Genomic DNA, 23,019 nt, shown 5'->3' with positions numbered 1-23,019 from the left:
TAGGCTGGATACAGACGTTCCATTCGTCGTTTGATAAGATCTTCCTCGTGTCTGGTCAAAGTTCTAGACTACTTTCAATCAATCAAATGCATCTATAAAGGCCTTTTTACATCAGCCAATGTCACAAAGTGCTATACAGAAACCCAGCCTAAAACCCCAAACAGCAAGCAATGCAAATGTAGAAGCACGGTGGCTCGGAAAAACTCCCAAGAAAGGCCAAAACCTAGGAAGAAACCTAGAGAGGAGCCAGTCCTCCTCTGGCTGTGCCGGGTTGAGATTATAACAGTACATGGTCAAGATGTTCAAACGTTCATAGATGACCAGCAGGGTCAAATAATAATAATAATCACAGTGGTTGTAGAGGGTGCAACAGGTCAGCACCTTAGGAGTAAATGTCAGTTGGCTTTTCATAGCCGAGCATTCAGAGTGAGAAACAGCAGGTGCGGTAGAGTTGAAAACAGCAGGTCCTGGACAAGGTAGCACGTCCGGTGAACAGGTCAGGGTTCCATAGCCGCAGGCAGAACAGTTGAAACTGGAGCAGCAGCATGACAAGGTGGACTGGGGACAAGGAGTCATCAGGCCAGGTAGTCTTGAGGCACGGTCCCAGGGCTCAGGTCCTCCGGGAGGGAGAGAGAGAATTAGGGAGGGAGCATACTTAAGTTTACACAGGACACTGGATAAGAAAGGCTCCAGACAAAACAGACTGACCCTAGCCCCACCCCCCGACACATTGCAACATAAATACTGGGGGCTGAGACAGGAGGGGTCAAGAGACACTGTGGCTCCGTCTGACGATACCCCTGGACAAGTCCATGCAAAGCTGCATGTGGTGCATGTCTTAGTCTTCACTCGTCGAATTACTTCGACGGGTCTTGTAGTTTTAGACCATTTGTCACGTAATTCAGCTCACGCCGCATGTATACTGGTCTAGTAGTTTTAAACCATTTTACACACTAGTAGCAACCCGGCATGTCTTTGACCCTATTTAAAATGGCAACCATTTCAACATGAAGCCACCGCTACATTTTCCTTTTATAAGCACTCTGGCAAAAGGGGCATTCCATCCTTTTGCCATAATGTCTGTGCTCACATGGACGTGGTTACTAACTGGAAAACACGAATTAGTAGGATAAAAATCACATTTAATCATATAAGTTCTACAACATTTAGATGTAACTCTGACATATACATTGTGAAAGCTCTTAGTTAGTATTTCAGGCGTCGACAGAGATGGCCGCCTCGCTTCGCGTTCCTAGGAAACTATGCAGTTTTTTTACATGTTATTACTTACATTGGTACACCAGGTAATCTTAGGTTTCATTACATACAGTCGGGAAAAACTACTGAATATAAGTGCAACGTCAACTCACCATCAGTACGACCAGGAATATGACTTTCCCGAAGCGGATCCTGTGTTCTGCCTTCCACCCAGGACAATGGAATGAATCCCACCCTGCGACCCAAAACAAAGACGTCGTAAAAGAGGGAAACGTAGCGGTCTTCTGGTCAGGCTCCGGAGACGGGCACATCGTGCACCACTCCCTAGCATACTACTCGCCAATGTCCAGTCTTGACAACAAGGTTGATGAAATCCAAGCAAGGGTAGCATTCCAGAGGGATATCAGAGACTGTAACGTTCTTTGCTTCACGGAAACATGGCTCACTCGAGAGACGCTAACGGAATCGGTGCAGTCAGCTGGTTTCTTTACGCATCGCGTCGACAAACAAACATCTTTCTGGTGAGAAGAGGGGTGGAGGTGCATGCCTTATGATTAACGAGACGTGATGTGGTCACAACAACATACAGGAACTCAAGTCCTTCTGTTCACCTGACTTAGAATTCCTCACAATCTAATGTCGTCCTCAATTATCTACCAAGGGAATTCCCTTCGATTATAATCACAGCCGTATATATTCCCCCCCAAGCAGACACATCGATGGCCCTGAACGAACTTTATTTGACTCTTTGCAAACTGGAAACCACATATCCTGAGGCTACATTCATTGCAGCTGGGGATTTTAACAAGGCTAATCTGAAAACAAGACCCCCGAAATTGTATCAGCATATCGATTGCGCAACCAGGGCTGGTAAAACCTTGGATCGTTGCTATTCTAACTTTCACGATGCCCTCCCCCACCCTCCTTTCGGAAAAGCTGACCACAACTTCATTTTGTTGATTCCTGCCTACAGACAGAAATAAGAAGCTCCCGCGCTCAGGTCTGTTCAACGCTGGCCCAATCTGATTCCACGCTTCAAGACTGCTTCGATCACGCGGACTGGGGTATGTTCCGCATTGCGTCCAACAACAACAGTGACGAATACGCTGATTCGGTGAGTGAGTTCATTAGAAAGTGCATTGATGATGTTGTTCCCATAGTAACAATTAAAACATTCCCAAACCAGAAACCGTGGATTGGTGGCAGCATTCGCGTGAAACTGAAAGCGCGAACCACTACTGTTAACCAGGGAAAGGTGACGGGAAACATGACCGAATACAAACAGTATAGCTATTCCCTCCGCAAGGCAATCAAACAAGATCAGCGTCAGTATAGAGACAAAGTAAAGTCACAATTCAACGGCTCAGACACAAGAGGTATGTGGCAGGGTCTACAGTCAATCACGGATTACAAAATGAAAACCAGCCCCATCACGGACCAGGATGTCTTGCTCCCAGGCAGACTAAATAACTTTTTTGCCCGCTTTGAGGACAATACAGTGCCACTAACAAGGCCCGCAACCAAAACCTACGGACTCTCCTCCACTGCAGCCGACGTGAGAAAAACATTTAAACGTGTTAACCCTTGCAAGGCTGCAGGCCCAGACGGCCTCCCCAGCAGCATCCTCAGAGCATGCGCAGACCAGCTGGCTGGTGTGTTTATGTGTGTTTATGGATATTCAATCAATCAATCCTTATCCCAGTCTGATGTTCCCACAGGCTTCAAGAGGTCCCTGTTCCCAAGAAAGCTAAGGTAACTGAGCTAAACGACTCGCACTCACTTCCGTCATCATGAAGTGCTTTGAGAGACTAGTCAAGGACCACATCACTTCCAACCTACCTGACACCATAGACCCACTCCAATTTGCTTACCGCCCAAATAGGTCCACAGACGATGCAATCTCAACCACACTGCACACTGACCTAACCAATATTGACAAGAGGAATACCTATGTGAGAATGCTGTTCATCGACTACAGCTCAGCACTTAACACCATAGTACCCTCCAAACTCGTCATCAAGCTCGAGACCCTGGGTCTAGACCCCACCCTGTGCAACTGGGTACTGGACTTCCTGACGGGCCACCCCACTGATCATCAACACTGGGGCCCCACAAGAGTACGTTCTGAGCCCTCTCCTGTACTCCCTGTTCACCCATGACTGCGTGGCCATGCACGCCTCCAACTCAATCAAGTTTGCGGACGACACTACTGTGGTAGGCTTGATTACCAACAACGACGAGACGGCCTACAGGGAGGAGGTGAGGGCCCTCAGAGTGTGGGGTCAGGAAAATAACCTCACACTAAACGTCAACAAAACTAAAGAGATGATTGTGGACTTCAGGAAACAGGAGAGGGAGCACCCCCCTATCCACATCGACGGGACAGTAGTGGAGAGGGTAGTAAGTTCCTCGGCGTACACATCGCAGACAAACTGAATTGGTCCACCCACACAGACAGCATCATGAAGAAGGCGTAGCAGCACCTCTTCAACCTCAGGAGGCTGAAGAAATTTGTCTTGTCACCAAAAAGCACTCAAACTTCTACAGATGCACAATCGAGAGCATCCTGTCGGGCTGTATCACCGCCTGGTACGGCAACTGCTCCGCCCACAACCGTAAGGCTCTCCAGAGGGTAGTGAGGTCTGCACAACGCATCACCGGGGGCAAACCACCTGCACCACCCGATTTCACAGGAAGGCCATAAAGATCATCAAGGACAACAACCACCCGAGCCACTGCCTGTTCACCCCGCTGTCATCCAGAAGGCGAGGTCAGTACAGGTGCATCAATGCAGGGACCGAGAGACTGAAAAACAGCCGCTATCTCAAGGCCATCAGACTGTTAACCTCTCGTGTCGAGCAATCCCGTATCCGGGAGCGTAATCATAGCCTCAAGCTCATTAGCGTAACGCAACGTTAACTATTCATGAAAATCGCAAATGAAATGAAATAAATATGTTGGCTCACAAGATTAGCCTTTTGTTAACAACAATGTCATCTCAGATTTTCAAAATATGCTTTTCAACCATAGCTACACAAGCATTTGTGTAAGAGTATTGATAGCTAGCATAGCATTAAGCCTAGCATTCAGCAGGCAACATTTTCACAAAAACAAGAAAAGCATTCAAATAAAATCATTTACCTTTGAAGAACTTCGGATGTTTTCAATGAGGAGACTCTCAGTTAGATAGCAAATGTTCTGTTGTTCCAAAAAGATTATTTGTGTAGGAGAAATCGCTCCGTTTTGATCATCACATTTGGCTAAGAAGAAAAAAACGAAAATTCAAGTCATTACAACGCCAAACTTTTTTCCAAATTAACTCCATAATATCGACAGAAACATGGCAAACATTGTTTAGAATCAACCCTCAAGGTGTTTTTCACATATCTATTCGATGATAAATCATTCGTGGCAGTTGCCTTTCTCCTCTGAACCTAATGGAAAGTGGACGCAGCTGGAGAATGCGCAATAATTTCGACGGAGGACACCAAGCAGACACCTGATAAATGTAGTCTCTTATGGTCAATCTTCCAATGATATGCCTACAAATATGTCACAATTCTGCAGACACCTTGGGGAAATGACAGAAAGTGTAGGCTCATTCCTGGCGCACTCACAGCCGTATAAGGAGACATTGGAACACAGCGCATTCAAAATTTGGCTCAGTTCCTGTATGAAATTTCATCTTGGTTTCGCCTGTATCATTAGTTCTGGGGCACTCACAGACAATATCTTTGCAGTTTTGGAAACGTCAGAGTGTTTTTTTCCAAAGCTGTCAATTATATGCATAGTCGAGCATCTTTTCGTGACAAAATATCTTATTTAAAACGGGAACATTTTTTATCCAAAAATTAAAAGAGCGCCCCCTATATCGAAGAAGTTAAACAGCCACCACTAACATTGAGTGGCTGCTGCCAACACACTGACCCACCTCCAGCCACTTTAATAATGGGAATTGATGTAAAATATATCACTAGCCACTTTAAACAATGTTACTTAATATAATGTTTACATACCCTACATTACTCATCTCATATGCATATACTGTACTCGATACCATCTACTGCATCTTGCCTATGCCATTCTGTACCATCACTCATTCATATATCTTTATGTACATATTCTTTATCCCTTTACACTTGTGTGTATAAGGTAGTAGTTTTGGAATTGTTAGGTTAGATTACTCGTTGGTTATTACTGCATTGTCATAACTAGAAGCACAAGCATTTCGCTACACTCGCATTAACATCTGCTAACCATGTGTATGTGACAAATAGATTTGATTTGAAGTTACCGTGTTTCCGTTATACTGTCTTTAATCACAAAATCAAATGATACGACAATCATTGTTTGGATCCCCATCGACCATTTCCCACATTCTTTATATGTTTAGAAATATGGTTTCATTATCTACTTTTGGATGATGAAGTTCTTTGGGCAAGAGTCTTTCTATACCACTCAGACATGCCATTCTTGGATACTGCAAATGCAAGAGAGAGAAAGCTCACGACCAGACGTTAAAGTCCTAGAACCGGCACCACTCCCCCTCTTTGGTGGGAGAGAGGGGGGCTCGCTTTGATCCTCACTCAGGAAAGTCATGACAGTGTCATGGTTTTTCAATCAAGAAATAGTCCAATTTAAGTGATAAAACAAGATGTCAAAATTATTTAAACCGAAACCTCTGAAATTAAGTATATAAATTAAGTTATATTCCCAATTCTAAATCATCTGAATGAACGGTGTTGTGCATAACTCTAACTGCCTACATGCCTGCAACCTGGCATCAGGTTTTGCCTAACACAAGTAAAGAAATAGGTGGTTTGTTATTACTCTTTCAAATCAGCTTTGTTTTTCATGTGCCTTCAAAAAGTAAATAGTGCTGCCCAGACTTTAGGCCTATTTTTGATGAATATGTTCTACGGTACATTCATATTTGCACAATGCTTTATCAATTGTCATTATCAATTCCAATGAGAAAAGAGGGGGACTTTAATGTCACCACAGAAATCCCCCAGAGCACTGTCAATCACCTTTCATCCATGCTCATAACAAATGAAGGTCCTCATGTTGCACTTGGACTAGGGGAAACGTGTGATTTATTACAACACATGAATATGTTTGAATGTACAGACCATTATTGAAAAATGGCCGCTGCTACCTCAGTAAAGATGCTCATTTATGCGTGGAGAGTGGACTGACCAGGAGTCCTGGGAGAAACGGAGATTCTCCCTTTGGCAGTGCTTACTCTTTAACCTTCTCCATTGGATTAGTCATACGGTGGTATACTTCTGACATTTCACTGATGAGGAATTCATCAGGAGCCCAGAACAACCCCGTCTCCTCTCCTATGACTAATGGCCGGTGTTCATAGGCAACAGTCTAGAGGATTCTAGGATATGACATCACATCATCTGGTGCTGTCGTCTTGGCGCTATGATTAACAATGGATGGACCATCTCCCTACATCACGATTAGACCTGACCACATCCAATCTCGCCTGACCACATATGGTTCCATTTATCTGTTCTCATGCATATTTCAAGTCACATATACACAGAACAAAAATATAAATGCAACAACTAACAATTTTAAAATGGAACTCAGTCAATTGAAATAAATTAATTAGGCCCTAATCTATGGATTTTACATGACTGGGAATACAGATATACATTGGTTGGTCACAGATACCGTTTAAAAAAAAGTAGGGGTGTGGATCAGAAAGCCAGTAAGTATCTGGTGCGACCACCATTTGCCTCATGCAGCTCCTTCAAATAGAGTTGATCAGGCTGTTGATTGTGACCTGTGGAATGTTGTCCCACTCTTCAATGGCTGTGCAAAGTTGCTGGATATTGGCGGGATCTGAAACACGCTGTCATACATGATCCATAGCATTCCAAACATGCTCAATGGGTGACTTGTCTGGCTAGTATGCAGGCCATGGAAGAACTGGGACATTGTTAGTTTCCATGAATTGTATACAGATCTTTGCGACATGGGGCATGCATTATCATGCTGAAACATGAGGTGATGGCAGCAGATGAATTGGCACAAGAATGGGCCTCAGGATCTCATCACGGTTTTGCTGTGCATTCAAATTGCAATCGTTAAAATGCAATTGTGTGCTTTTTCTGTAGCTTATGCCTGCCCTTACCATAACCCCACTCTGACATCAGCAAACCGCTCGCCCACAAAATGCCATCTTCCCAGTACAGTTGAAACCGAGATTAATCCATGAAGAGCACACTTCTCCAGCAGCCATCGAAGGTGAGCATTTGCCCACTGAAGGCGCTTACGACACTGAACTGCAGTCAGGTCAAGACCCTAGTGAGGACGACAAGCACGCAGATGAGCTTCCCTGAGAAACTTTCTGGCAGTTTGTGCAGAAATCCTTAGGTTGTTTAAACTCGCAGATTCATCAGCTGTCCGGGTGGCTGATCTCAGATCATCCCGCAGATTAAGAAGCCCGATGTGGAGGTCCCTGGCAAGCATGGTTCACACGTGGTCTGCAGTTGTACTGCCAAATTTTCTAAAACAATGCTGGAGGTGGCTTTTGGTAGAGAAATGAACATTCAATTATCTGGCAACAGCTCTGGTGGACATTCCTGCAGTCAGAATGCCATTTGCATCACTCAAACAGAAGGGGAACAAACAAAGAGTTACTGACAACCAAAACAAAAAAGGTAGGGTTTTAGGAGGAGTTCTGAAAGACTCCTATAGGGGTCTCCACTGAAAGTTGCACAGCAACAACTGAGACCTATGACACCCACCATGAGCTCCTACTAAATTACCCACTAAGGAGGCAAACAAAAGAAAAACCCACACCAAACTTAGACAGCAAGCAAACCAAAAAGTGGAGGAAACAAAAAACAGGGAAGATCAGATCAAGGATTGTACTTTTAGATATCAAATGGGGCATGCTTACTAAAGGTGTTAAAAAAAATCAGATCTGTCCAAAACTTCATATGTGTGATTAGGCAACCCCCATGAACTGTAAATCAGTCATTTTTCCCATAAAAATTAAAAGGAAAACTAAATCACACAGATACACAACTTGGAAGGAGGGACGTATTGGGGTGCGTAGAGACTGACATTGCCTCCAATAGTTAGCTTTGTTCGAGCTAAAAAAGAACCGTCAGACCTAGAGTTCCGAAACTTTATAAACCTATTCTAGACCTCAGGTCGATAGTGCGTGGTGAGTTAGGTGGCTCTAGAAGGCTCTCGGACCGAGAAACAGCCTCGTACATTTGCAATGACTTCAATTCATTTTGACCATTACTAAAATGGCGACATTTAGAAAAGTCTCAGAGACACAAGACTAGGTGCATTGAAACTGGCTCGGCCCATAGAGATGGACCCCAACGTTTCTATCCGATAGCTCATTCAAGGACCCCGTAGCAAGTAATTGAAAAAGGTGGATTTTCAGTACCAATTAGGGTTTTACTCGGGCACCGAATGACCTATTGAGCCGAAACTCGGGATTCGGGGTCGCCTCACATAGGCCTACACATAATGTCCGAACTGGACCCGCAGCTAGAACGTAACTATGTGTTTTACGTTTTTATTATGTTTTAAACTAATTGCGCTGTGAATTATGGGCCTGCTCTGACATATGTGATAGTTGGCTTCTAAATGAGTTGGACAAAGTGGGTTTGGTGTCAATTGATATCAGTTTGGTGTCAGAATGACATCTAATTGACTGATGGACACTGACTTGCTAGTTGACTTTTGTTAATTTGCAATATGTTTAAGCGGAGAGGGACCATCACCAAAATGGCATTCTGAAATCAACACAAAAAATGGCATCACCATAGTGTCCAGACTGTGCCGAGTTCAACGAGACACCCCACTTGACCATTGCTCGCTCGGTCTGAGCGCAGCGACCATGAGAAAAGTAGGCCCGAAATGAAGCCTGCACCACAACGTCATTTAATTTTGGGTGACAGCGGCGGAACCGTAAGGTTTAGAAGGACAATTCAAACACAGGACTGTTCCTAAGGTCCTCCCGATCTGTGCAAGCCTAACCTTGACGATGTGGCATTAACCCTTCACAGTTAAAAGAAGGTGTTTACATCAAACAGTTTGCATTGACTTCTCTCCCCATAGGAATACATTGGCTTCACCTCTAAATTCAACCTGAAGCCTATGTGGGTTATGAATGCCTTATGAACCTGTCTTCTATGACAGTCCATCAGACTACTATGAGGTCTACCTGTGTCGATTCTAAGCTTCCTGGAGCAACCGGAAGTGGTTAAATTCACCCAAAAGGTATTTGGATGTACATCACCAGCAAAGGTGAAAATGACTCTGCATTCAACCCTGTGTAGATCAGTCAATTCTCAACTTAACTTCTTGAAACTCCCCAAACCGGATCCGGGTTTGTGACTAAGCCTCAGGCTCATTAGCATAACGCAACGTTAACGATTTCTGAAAATCGCAAATAAAATTTAAATAATGCGTTTGCTCTCAAAGCTTAGCCTTTTCTTAACAACACTGTCATCTCAGATTTTCAAAATATGCTTTTGAACCATAGAAATGGACTAATTTGTGTAAGAGTATGCAAAGCTAGCATAGCATTTTGTGTAGCATGTAGCACGCAATTTTCACAAAAGCCAGATAACCAAATAAATAAAATCATTTACCTTTGAAGAGCTTCTGATGTTTTCAATGAGGAGACTCTCAGTCACATACCAGATGCGCAGTGTTTCCTGAAAGCGTCTGTGTGTAGGAGAAATCGTTCCGTTTTCTACATTGCGCCTGGCTACTGAAACGAACCGAAAATGCAGTCACCTACAACGTAAAACTTTTTCCGGATTAACTACATAATATCGACCGAAACATGGCAAACGTTGTTTGGAATCAGTCCTCAAGGTATTTTTTCACATATCTCTTCATTGACATGCAGTTCGTGGAAGCTTGCTTTCCTCTCTGTATCCCTTGGAAAAATACTGGCAGGTGACTTTTGCGCACCAATTTCGGCGCAGGACACCGGGCGGACACGTGGTAAATGTGGTCTCTTATGGTCAATCTTCCAATGATCTGCCTACAAATACGTCACAATGCTGCAGACACCTTGGGGAAACGACAGAAAGGGTTGATTCATTCCTCTTGCGTTCACAGCCATATAAGGAGATCATGAAAGACAGAGCCTCAAAAATCCTTGTCATTTCCTGGATGCCATCTCATCTTGGTTTTGCCTGAAGCTCATGTTAAAGGGCACGCACAGAGAAGATCTTTGTATTTCTGGACACGTCAGAGTGTTTTCTTTCGAACAGCAGCAATTATATGCATAGTCGAGCATCTTTTTGTGACAAAATATCTTGTTTAAAACGGGAACGTTTTTCATCCAAAAATGAAATAGCGCCACCATAGATGTAAGAGGTTAAAGACTTAAAACTCAGGATTCTGTAAGTATCTATGTCAATCAAGACATCCTGTGCCAACCGGAAGTGCCATAATTGGTGTCTCAGGGGCTGTTTGGAAGGGTTAAAAAAATAGGATCTGTCCAAAACTTCATATGTGTGATTAGGCAACCCCATGAACTGTAAATCAGTAATTTTTCCCATAAAAATTCAAAGGAAAACTAAATCACACACACACACAGCTTGGAAGTAGGGACCCATTGGGGTGCGTAGAGACAAACACTCCCTGCATTAGTTAACCTTGTTGAAACTTTTAAAGAACCGTCAGACCTAGAGTTCCGAAACTTTAGACTCCTGTTCTAGACCTCAGGTCGATAGTGCGTGGTGAGTTACGGCGCTCTAGAAGATTCTCGGACCGAGAAACAGCCTCGTACATTTGCAATGACTTCAATTCATTTTGACCATTACGAAAATGGCGACATTTAGAAATGTCCCAGAGTCACAAGACTAGGTGCATTGTGACCGTCTCGGCCCAACGAACCCAACGTTACTGTCCGATAGCTCATTCAAGGACCCTGTAGCAAGTCATGGAAAAAAAGTGGATTTTCAGCACCAATTAGGGTTTTGCTCGGACACCAAATGACCTATCGAGCCGAAACTTGGGATTCGGGGTCGCCTCAGCTAGGCCTACACATAACACAAGAAATGGACCCACAGCTAGAACGTAACTACGTGATTTATCTTTTTTTTATGGTTTGAACCGAAGACGTTGTGAATTTTGGGCCAGCTCTGAAGTATGTGATACTTGGCTCCTAAACGAGTTGGGAAAAGTAGGTTTGGTGTCAGTTTGTATCAGTTTGGTGTGAGAATGATATCAAATTGACTGATGGACGGTGAATTGCTGGTGACTCTTGTCCATTTGCAATATGTTTAAACGGTGAGGTACCATCACCAAAAGTGACATTCTGAAATCAACCCTAACGAGCGATGGAGAGGTACCAGAATCACTGCCCAGCCATCCCGAGTTCATCGGGACAGTCAATTTTGCATTCTTGCACGATTTTCAGTGACTTTGCAAAAGTCAGAAAACATTTGCAATATGTTTTAACAGTGAGGTACCATCACCAAAAGTGACATTCTGAAATCAACCCTAACGAGCAATGGAGAGGTACCAGAATCACTGCCCAGCCATCCCGAGTTCATCGGGCCAGTCAATTTGGCATTCCTGCACGATTTTCAGTGACTTTGCAAAAGTGAGAAAACATTTGCAATATGTTTTAACAGTGAGGTTCCATCACCAAAAGTGACATTCTGAAATCAACCCTAACGAGCGATGGAGAGGTACCAGAATCACTGCCCAGCCATCCCGAGTTCATCGGGCCAGTCAATTTGGCATTCCTGCACGATTTTTATGGCATGACAAATTCGTGATGGTGAATGCCCAGTTAACCATATTGCAAATGCACAGTGACTTTGCAAGAGTGAGAAAACATCAACAAATGGACATTCTGAAATCAACCCTACGAGCGATGGAGAGGTACCAGAATCACTGCCCAGCCATCCCGAGTTCATCGGGCCAGTCAATTTGGCATTCCTGCATGATTTTTATAGCATGACAAATCCGTGATGGTGAATGCCCAGTTAACCATATTGCAAATGCACAGTGACTTTGCAAAAGTGTGAAAACATAAACAAATGGACATGATGAAATCAACACCACGAGTGATTGAAAGGAACAACAATCACTGCCTGGACATCCCGAGTTCATCAGGCCAGTCAATTTTGCATTTCTGCAGGATTTTTGAGCATGTCAAATTTCTTACGACATTTGGCCCCCACAAAACATATGCCTTATGCACAAGTAAAAAAAAATAAAAGATTATGATAATAAAATATGACTAAAGTATGTTGATACAGTTCTTATACGTGTGTAATTGACACAAAATTCTAAAGAATTTCGAAAAACGGTCCAGATAGCACTTTTTTAGGGGTGTGTGAAGTTTTTTATGAAATTTTGCAATTATTGACTTTTGACTTCTGACTTCCTATGAAATCATATTGCAAATGGAGAAAACATATGCAATAATGCGCAAGTAAAATAAATAAATAAATATGATAATAAAATTGGACAAAAGTATATTCATACAGTTCTTACACATGTGTAATTGACAAAAAAAGCGAAAGAATTTCGAAAAACGGTCCAGAAAGCACTTTTTTAAGGGGTGATAAGTTTTTGACAAAAAAAATCATTTTTAAAAAATGTGGCTTTTGGATGTTGACTTGGGGTCCATTTCCTATATGAAAAACCACGGTGGAGCGCACACGCCACCTGTTGGATTTTTGAAGTGTTACAACTGGCAATTGCCATATGGCATTTGCAAAACATTTTGCATGAATCAACGCCGATTTGGGTGGTATTGTCCATCGTGTACATGGTTTGTACTATGCCAATGGTTTCCCATTCATTTTTGTCCATTTCAGGGGGGGGGGGGGGTATTCCCTTACATAAATAGTTAACGTTACGTTATGCTAATGAGCTTGAGGCTATAACTGGAAACAGGTTTTTTTCATAGCCAAACGTGAACAAAACGGAGCGATTTGTCCTACACAAATAATATTGTTTTGAAAAACTGAACATTTGCTATCTAACTGAGAGTCTCCTCATTGAAAACATCTGAAGTTCTTCAAAGGTAAATGATTTTATTTGAATGATTTTCTTGTTTTTGTGAAAATGTTGCTGGCTGAATTCTAGGCTTATAGCTATCAACACTCTTACACAAATGCTTGTTTAGCTATGGTTGAAAAGCATATTTTGAAAATCTGAGATGACAGTGTTGTTAACAAAAGTCTAAGCTTGAGAGCAAATATATTTATTTCATTTCATTTGCGATTTTCATGAATAGTTAACGTTGCGTTATGCTAATGAGCTTGAGGCTATAAATAGAATCCCGGATCCGGGATTGCTCGACGCAAGAAGTTAAGATTAGGGTCATGTTTACAATAAGTGTTAAGTGTGGTGTGTCAGGATTTGGCCAGGGTTGTTCCGGGTTTTGGTCACTAGATGCCCCCATTGTGCTTTTTGACCTTATGTTTTTTCCCTTGTTCCCCATTATTATTTGCACCTGTACCTCGTTTCCCCTGATTGTATTTAAACCCTTAGTTTCCCTCAGTTCTGTGCTCTGTGTTTGTATGTTAGCACCCAGCCCTAGTGTTCTGTGTTTTCTTGTCGATTCCGGTGGATGCTCTTGTGGAATTCTGTTTTTGTTTTTGAGTGTCTCTTGAGGCTTTTTTGTGCTATTCCTACCACCTTTTGGATTTGCCATTTTTGTATAAAAGGACTTCTCCTTTTTACTTTATTAAATACACCGTCTTAAGTACTGCTGTGTCTGCCTCATCTTCTGGGTTCTGCTGACTATTCGTGGCTCAGTTGGTTAAGTGACTGTTTCTCACTCCGGAGACCCAGGTTCGTAACCGTGTCCTGACATGGTGTTAGGATAAGTGTTACATTTATAAGATTAAGGATCTGTCAGCTGAATGTACAATGTCCAACACTTTCCAATGTCCTGACTCATCACTCGAATAAGAAAAGTGAACTTTGAGCTCACCATGAACCTCCAACTCCTTTGAAGCATAACCACAAATGTTATGAGTGGGCCACCTTGACCACCACCACAGACTACAAAGATGAGAATGAACTCCATAAGCGACAGTATCCCCAAGCGACCATGTCAAATAATGGGTTTGGGAGTAGGGAGAAACTCTGAACTCCCTTAATCGGCATCTAGCCATCGTCGGCAGTAATTATACCTACACATTCTGACTGTACTGTAGTGGAACCAAGCTACACAATTCACTTACTGGATGCAGGATTATTGCTCCCTGAAAAGAAACAAGTCTTCAGTTAACAAGTGTCATCATAACGTAATTATGAGGGTAGTTTCACTGTATTGGATCAACTACGATAAGATAAAACTGTATCCTGGCAATACTGTAGTGACTCTCAAACATTGACTTGGTAAGGTAAGATGTAATAAATCTATTAGATCATAAAGATCTCAGTTTTTACAATGTGGAGAAAAAGCCATCAGTATTTTTACATAACAAATCATTACATTTTTTATTGATTTTATTTTCCATACATTTGCAAGTTTAAGATCAACATTAAATGGGTTTTGGATACTGGGTGGAGGAATTCCATTGACTCATCCCTTATTTCTGTACCTGTCACCCCACATATTCATCCACCCTGTGAAATAAAAGTAATCAAATCTTCTGGAATAGAAAACAAGTTGGACACACACATACAAATTCTGGAATGAACAAATACCCAACTCCATGAAAAAACACAGTCATTTCATACAGTATAGTCTTGAATCACTTGTGCGGATTGTGCCTTATTGCCTTTTAGATGGCGTTGAAAAAGCCAAGCAAAAACCCAGTTAACACCTAATGTCCACACATCCTTCATCACACCTTAGAAATCTTTACAATACATTGAAAGCATATCAAACCAAAACCAATCTTTGCACTGAATCGACTCATCGTTTGTTCTCTGACCCTTTTCTTTTAAGTCGCGCTCCGTCTTCCAGTCTTGTTGTCTATTTTACAAAAGTGTTCCTGAAAAATAAATACAAATATTTCCAAGACTGTAGTTGTTTGTGACCCAAATATCACCTTTTGAAGTCCTCTGCTACGTGCTTATACAGAAGCTCTTCTCTCCTCAGGTTTTTTTCACCCATAATAAATATTTCTGTATCATTCTTCATTGATGTCCATTGTTACAAGTGGTGCGGTGATTATGGACAAAATAAATACATACATACAAAAGGAATAAATACATTAATATTTGTTCATAAATAAATACATATTTATCACACATACATATTAACCCCCTGCTGAGTTTCATAACGTTAATTTCTCTGAATGTCCTCAGAGCCTCCACACTCACAAAGCTAAAAATGTACCAGTTTTTGACTCCAGACAGAAAATACCCAGAAACAAATGTAAAATGTAATTGTATTGTAACTTGTTGCGCACCACTTATATTGTACTACGTCTTACTCCTTTGTTCTTTACTGTAAAGGGAATAGTGAATGGATAACACCTCCTTTAATCAGCCCACCTTTCACCATGACGTTTCAAACCATGTGAAAACTCAATGTTTCTTTTTGAAAGATTTTTTGTTGTTGACCAAATTGATTTCCGACTCACACTGACTGGGATTCAGTTCTGTTGCTCTGAAAGGAGTTGGAGGAGTGCTTTTTAGGACCGTTTTGACACTGGGCTCTTGATACAGTGCTGGGGATGGAAAAGAAGAAAGGGTCTGGGCCGAGGACACCGCTAGGAGCCATCTTCCTCAGGATGTCCCGGGGCATAGTATCCCGCCAGTTGCCTGAAGCGCGGCCCCCAGTCGCTGAGGTAGGAGAAATCCTGATCAGATGTGGTGGACAGGGTGTGGATGGAGCTGAGAGAGAGGGCTGGTGAGCTGTTTCCCTCGAAGGCGTACGTCTGGAATGAGTCGTAGGGCGGCACCGACAGGTCGCCATCTGTCTGCTCCACCTTCTTGCGGATGTAGCCCTTGAAGAGGGAGAAGTCGGCCGCCTCGCCGTCACCACTCATCCGCCCCTGAATCCAATGGGGCAGCGTGCGTAGTTCAGGGCCTGACTCGGACGAGCCACTCTTGGCCTCTGGAAAGTCAAAGAGGTTGCGCAGGGTACTCATGTCGTAGGCCTGCGTGTCCTGCTCGCCGCCACCCTCGTCGTTGTACTTGATGACATTGTCGCGCATGTCCTCCTCATCCTCCGACATGCTCTGGCCCTTGCGGTGACGCTTCAGGGTTAGGATTAGCAGCACCAGGACTGCAGAGGTGGAGAAAGAGCATGGGATTAGGGATTAAGGGGTTTAGGGATTAGCCACATCGACAGTGGGGAAGTCAGAGCCTAGGAAGTGTGTCTGTGCTGTGCAGAAGTTGTGAGCCAAAGCTCTGGATTATTATCTGGAGTTGCCAGTGAACATTTGGAGAAACTCTCAGAGAGTAGCTGGTAGAGAGTAATTTCACGTCATGAAGCGAAGACTAATGAATTATACGAATGAACAAAAACATCTGCCCTTTTGTAAAGATTCTCTCAAGCACAAAGGGGAATAACACAAGACGAATGAAGAATATTGGATTGTGTAAATGGTGGGTGGCTAATGAAATTACAACAGCCTTTTTTGTATTTATTAGCAAAAAGTTTGCCCTTTCCTTTTCCATCTCTGGTTTTCCAATTTTGATTTCACCCCAAAAAAGACAGCAAATTGAAGCTTAAATAATGAAGGGTAACATTTCCAATGCATGGGCATTGATTCTCCACCAGTGTACAAAGCAAAATTCCTAATTGCTCGCCCAGAAATATGTTTTCAAATGCTTAATAGAGGCTGATCTGTACATCAATACTTATTCAAGTGAGACATGGTGCATTAGAACCAGACAGAAATTTAGAGCAGAGCTCTACTGTTTTGGTGTCCACCAACAGAGGGTTTAATGACAGAAAAATTAAGTCTGAATTAAAAAAAGAAAACAACTGAGATGGATCACTTAATAGTCTAATGAGGCGGAGGAAAAACAAAAGCTGTATCCATCCCAATAAATCAATCAGGGCTTTAATCCAAGCTTACTTATTTTAATTACTGCCTGATTAGAAAACTACCACTTAGCTGTAGCCACCCTTCTCCAGACATATGGTTATTCCGGAGGGGCTCCGATTGATTAATTAATTAAAACTTCCTGTCTACCACTTATCAAACTAAATGTCAGCGCTATGACAACAACACCAATCTTCACTAATCTAGTCTTCATCAAATGTGGAAATAAAAATATAATGACGATATGAATATTCAAACAATGTAGATCATGACTATTTTGGAGTAATATGACGATTAATATGTATATCACTACTATTACCATTACTATTATTATTGGGATTGAAGCCATTACCGTTCCATGCGGCATGAGGTTGATATGCTATCACCTCCATCGTTGAACATTGACTAATCTAGCATGTGATGATGGCCATCAGTGGGTCAGCTCACTAATGACTTTCATTAACAGTGCATTCAGAAGGTTTTCACACCCCTTGACTTTTTCCACATTTTGTTGTATTACAGCGTGAATTTTAAATGGTTAATTTTAGATTTTGTGTCAATGGCCTACAATAAATACCCATATTGTCAAAGTGGAATTATGTTTTTAGAAAGTTTGAAAAAATAATTAAAAACAAAAAGCTGAAATGTCTTGAGTCAATAAGTATTCATTGAATATCCCTTTGAGCATGATGAAGTTATTAATACAATTTTGGATGGAGTATCAATACACCTAAGCAATGAAATTAAACTACAAAAAAAATGTCAAATAAATGACCTGAAAATAGTGTTATGTTTGGGACAAATCCAACACAACACATCACTGTGGTACCCCTCTTCATATTTTTAAGCATGGTGGTGGCTGTATCATGTTATGGGTATGCTTGTCTTCGGCAAAGACTTGGGAGATTACAGTCATGCCCGCAAAATCACTACAGTAAATACTACAGTAAAGTCTGCAAAAAATCTACAGTGAATATTATAGTATGCTATAGTCATGTCTGCAACAACACTACATTGAATACTATAGTATATAAATATAGTAATAATACAGTATTTAGACCATAGTATACTATAGTATTTTTTCATGTGAGTTAGTTGTAAATGTGTAACATGTTTGAACTAGGACCACAATAAAAATACGTTAAACGTTTTTAGTTATTCTCAACAAATTTCTAAATTCATCGTATCCAAATTTGTGGTTGTATTGTGTTTTTATATAGTCAAATAAAATCAATCACTCAAGGGATACTACAGTGTGGAGTATATTATTCTACAGTATACTACACAATTCTATAGTAAGCAATACACGATCGAGGGGGAACCTTAGAGGAATTTCCTGGCATGAGCTCCCCAAGGACATCCCGTTCAAATCAAAACAACATCGACAAAGCTAGCAGGTAGCAGTAAAGCTAGCTAGGAGTCCCAATCGATCTAAAACTTCTAAAGTAAGCACTACGTGTTTGAGAGTTAGTACAGTGTGTAACTATAGTATTCTACACATTATACAACAATGTTCTAAAGTAAACACTACATGATCAAGGAATACTACAGTTTGTAGTATAGTATTCTACAGTATACTACAACATCCTATAGCAAGCACTACACGATTGAGGGGGATACCACAGTGTGTTGTATAGTATTATGTTTTATCTTAGTGGAAATGGAAAATCAGAGGGAATACATTGGCTGCTTCATTCTTGTTAAAGAGATATGAATTCAATATTTCAATGTTACTGTTATTTGCAGTGTTACAGTGACGGTAATATAACACATCATCTCCAAAGTCACATTTTGCATGTTATGCATGGCATAATGCACAGCCTATGATATGTCCTGCGTACATGTTGTACCTGCCCTCTTAACATGTGGCTGCTCCTCAGTGTACAGAGTGCTCCGATAAGTGGTCCAGACAAGACGGGAAATTTACCCTTGGGCTGCACCAAGCCACATGAGCCAAGGAGTTCATCACAGCAGATGGGGCGTAATTGGTACGGATGTGCGCAGATTCCTCGCCGCGCCAAAATGGATTCATCACGTCACCCACTAAATGAACTGATGGAGGGATTGTTTGTTTGTTGCTAATTAGGGAGAAATGTGTTTTCATTTCGCTCATCATGCCACAATCTAATACAGTGCTTGGGTACCTCCGGAGAGCTGGTTTATCCCCCCAACCACACTCACAAACACGTACAGATCAACAGGCGAGTTGGTGGGAGTCATTTTGTTTGTGAGTTCTGTGTGTGTGTCTAGGCTCTCTGTGTGGTTATATTGTGTGTGTGTGTGTGTGTGTGTGTGTGTGTGTGTGTGTGTGTGTGTGTGTGTGTGTGTGTGTGTGTGTGTGTGTGTGTGTTTGCGCTCTTTGTGTGTGTTCTGTGGGTGGATTGTTGGGAAGTCAAGGCTGACACACAGGTAAGTTAGTCGTTTTGCTCCAATCCCTATCGCCCATTAACACACAAGGTGGCTGTTAAACACACGCTGTCCGTTGTAATTCCCTTGAGCCCAGTTCAGCTAAGCTCTCTCCCAGCCCAGGACCTCCACTATAATTGGCAATACCTCAGTGGTCTTAGAGCTGCTTAGAGCACGAGCCACTTAATATAGGTGTTGTTTCCATTTTCTACCAATGAATATCAATCAGTCAATATTAATTTGTGTGTATCTGACATTACTTGAACTGCGATCTTTTCAAATGGGTGAAAATCAGCCAATGTATTGGCAGAATTACACTGCAAACAGTAAATGGGAGTTTAATGATGACAGATATCAATGTTTTTTCAATTTCATCTTAGGATACTCACCACCTGCTTCACCGAACATACGCCACATCATATTTTATATCTAATTTTCCTGTAAACAATGGGACATTTTATGGACAGCTAGTTTTTGAAGACAGGAACTTTACTGAGATAGCAGGCTTAGGGTAAGTGGCATTTCAATTGAGTTAATTTAGGAAGTACACTGATATTCCAATTCGACATTTAAATGCATTGGGGAAAACTGGAATTAAAAGGTCTGTTTTAATTCCTGACTTTAAATTACCCTTTGAGGTGGTACAGCTAGAGTACCACAAAACACAGTACTTTTTAACCATTGCTTTTTATAGTTAAGCTTGCCTGCTTCAGGTTTGTACATCATCTTAACGTTTTGGTTGAGGGCCAAAAGGCATTTGAAATCGAATCAAATCAAATTATATTAGTCACATGCACCGAATACAACATATGTAAACCTTACAGTGAAGTTCTTACTTACGAGCCCCTAACCAACAATGCAGTTTAAAAATATATATAAATATGAATAAGAATAAAAATAAAAGTAACAAGTAATTAAGGAGTAGCAGTAAAACAACAATAGCGAGACTATATACAGGGGGGTACCGGTACAGAGTCAATGTGCGGGGACACTGGTTAGTCGAGGTAATTGAGGTAATATGTACATGTAGGTAGAGTTATTAAAGTGACTATGCATAGATGATAACAACAGAGAGTAGCAGTGATGTAAAATAGGGAGGGGGGGGGGCAATGCAAATAGTCTGGGTAGACATTTGATTAGATATTCAGGAGACTTATGGCTTGGGGGTAGAAGCTGTTAAGAAGCCTCTTGGACCTAGACTTGGCGCTCCAGTACCGCTTTCCGTGCAGTAGCAGAGAGAACAGTCTATGACTTGGCTGGCTGGAGTCTTTAACAATATTTAGGGCCTTCCTCTGGCACCGCCTGGTATAGAGGTCCTGGATGGCTGGAAGCTTGGCCCCAGTGATGAACTGGGCCGTTTGCACTACCCTCTGTAGTGCCTTGCGGTCAGAGGCTGAGCAGTTGCCATACCAGGCAGTGATGTAAAAACCCCGATTAATAAAATATAGGTTCCTTTTGAAGCTTACTACGCTTAAGTTAATAAAGAAATTACATCAAAACTACCCTAAAAACAATACTACCTCCCTGATTCAGAGATACTGGATGACCCAAGGTAAATCCCAAATGACACCCTATTCTCTAGTGCACTACTTGACCAGAGCACTCTGGGTCCTGGAATAGGGTGCCATTTGGGTTGAAACCCCAGCCTGTTCATCAGTCATTCAAAACAAACGAGATGTGAAACACATATTAGCAAAGTAAGAAAAGAATAAACTGACGACGACGTGCACTGCTTTCGTTTCTACCGCAGCCAAAATAGGAACGTTTTGCCAGTATTGACGAGGCAAGAATTTAAAGTGACTCATTAAACTTTCAAAGATGACAACACAAAATCTTCTCTCGCCTAGCACTCCTGCTGAGAGTGTGTGTGTGTGTGTGAATGATGGTATCTGAGAACGTCTGGAACGCCTTGTCTATTTAAAGAGCGTCGTTCCAGGGAGACGTGAGTGCTGGGGCAACTTCCCCCTCCCACGTTCTTTCTACTAGGCCTCCCACTCTCAACATTCAGCTCCCCAACTATTGTATCCAACTATTGTCCAACTAAGTCCAACTATTGTATGTACTATCCACTTGGGGGAAAAAAGCTAATGAAAGGGGATTGAGAGTTGCCCAACTGCAATGTCACAAATATGGAAAATTGTGACAGAAAATAGAAAACAAATCATAGATACATGACATTCATGAATGAAGGATACATCTGTAGATGTAGACTGTACTTTGGTTTTACAGTCCCTATACTGTATTATTCACATTGTTTTGAATTAGTCCCATTTACTCCTATATGCCACGTACTTATACCTGTATTCCCTATACTGTATATATTTGTCTACTTCTCTCCTGTTTTAAAACAAAACATTGTTCTGTGTCCTGATAGACCCCCATCAGATCATGCAGAGCAGATGTCTTTCCTTTATTAATGGCAGTTGTAAACATAGTTAATCTTATGTTTACCGAAAAATCTGTATCCTTCAATTTGATCCTATCTCCAGATTGTGTCTTTACAGTTGACTTATTCCACCAGAAGGGCAGTTTCATTAATTTGTGACTCAGTAAATATTAAAAAAATATCCCAACAAGTGTGCAATTTATTTTGTCCAAAAACCATACAAGCAGACTAACAGGTCAACGTGTTGTTTGTTTTAAATATTTTCTTTACCCAAGTGCTCACTTATTTTGGAGCTAAAACAGATGATTGCAGACCTAGATTCAAATAACATTTTTTTTTCTTTCCAAATACTTTGAGCATCTAATTTCCTACAGTGCCAAATGGACGGGGTTGCACTTTTAGGACAATGCTGTTGGTTATTTTATGCCAGACAGGCTCAATCAAGTGCAGCTAAATTTGAAGGAACTCAGTTCAATTTTCACTTTGTTCCATACTTACCAATGAGTATGAGCATGCAGACCAGTAGGGCTATAAGGGCCCCGGGACTGAGTGAGGTGCTAATGGCGTAGGCGGTGGCATTGCAGGACTGGATGGTGCCCTCCGGGTCACAGCCACACACGTGGATGGTCAGGGTGCCCGTGGAGCTCAGGGCGGGAGGCCCGCTATCCACTACCAGGATAGGCAGAAGGTAGACGTTCTGCTCGTGGCGGTTGAAGCCTGAGCGCTGTGTCCGGATTCCCGCAGTATTGTCTGGAACAAAGAGATACAATATTAAACCAGTGGCCTGTCATACCTTCATAACTATCTGCTGTTGGCGGTTGAAACCAAAGCGCTGGGTTCAAATCCCTGCAGGGTTATCTGTAACATAGAGACATAATACTGTATATGAGATAATACTAGAGTGGCCTATGCCATAGACCTTCATAACGTGACGGTTGCCGTCCTGCATAGTCATGTTGCCGATATGCCAATGTCCATTATAGTGTTCCAATTTATAGTCCCACACAGGCAGACAAGTCAGAGAAC

At 41.9% G+C, this 23,019-nt stretch overlaps 1 protein-coding gene across 2 annotated transcripts in view; it reads right to left on the bottom strand.

The window, feature by feature from the left end:
- Window positions 1-477: 477 nt before the first annotated feature.
- LOC135539561 (cadherin-22-like) overlaps window positions 478-23,019 on the bottom strand; it is a 334,240-nt gene continuing 311,698 nt past the window's right edge. The window contains exons 12-14 of one of the 2 annotated variants that reach the window (XM_064965503.1): window positions 22,492-22,743; window positions 4,360-4,478; window positions 478-1,453 (exon numbers count right to left, since the gene is read on the bottom strand). In XM_064965503.1, coding sequence (XP_064821575.1) covers window positions 1,373-1,453; window positions 4,360-4,478; window positions 22,492-22,743 — 452 coding nt within the window. In that variant the 3' untranslated portion in view covers window positions 478-1,372. Of the gene's footprint in view, window positions 1,454-4,359; window positions 4,479-14,665; window positions 16,436-22,491; window positions 22,744-23,019 lie in introns of those variants that run through there. The other variant, XM_064965502.1, reaches the window with a different exon arrangement.

Source organism: Oncorhynchus masou, chromosome 5 (assembly GCF_036934945.1).
Source record: "Oncorhynchus masou masou isolate Uvic2021 chromosome 5, UVic_Omas_1.1, whole genome shotgun sequence".
Lineage (NCBI taxonomy): Eukaryota > Metazoa > Chordata > Actinopteri > Salmoniformes > Salmonidae > Oncorhynchus > Oncorhynchus masou.
The sequence above is the reverse complement of the archived record's forward strand: the minus strand, read 5'-3'. Positions and strand labels throughout refer to the sequence as shown.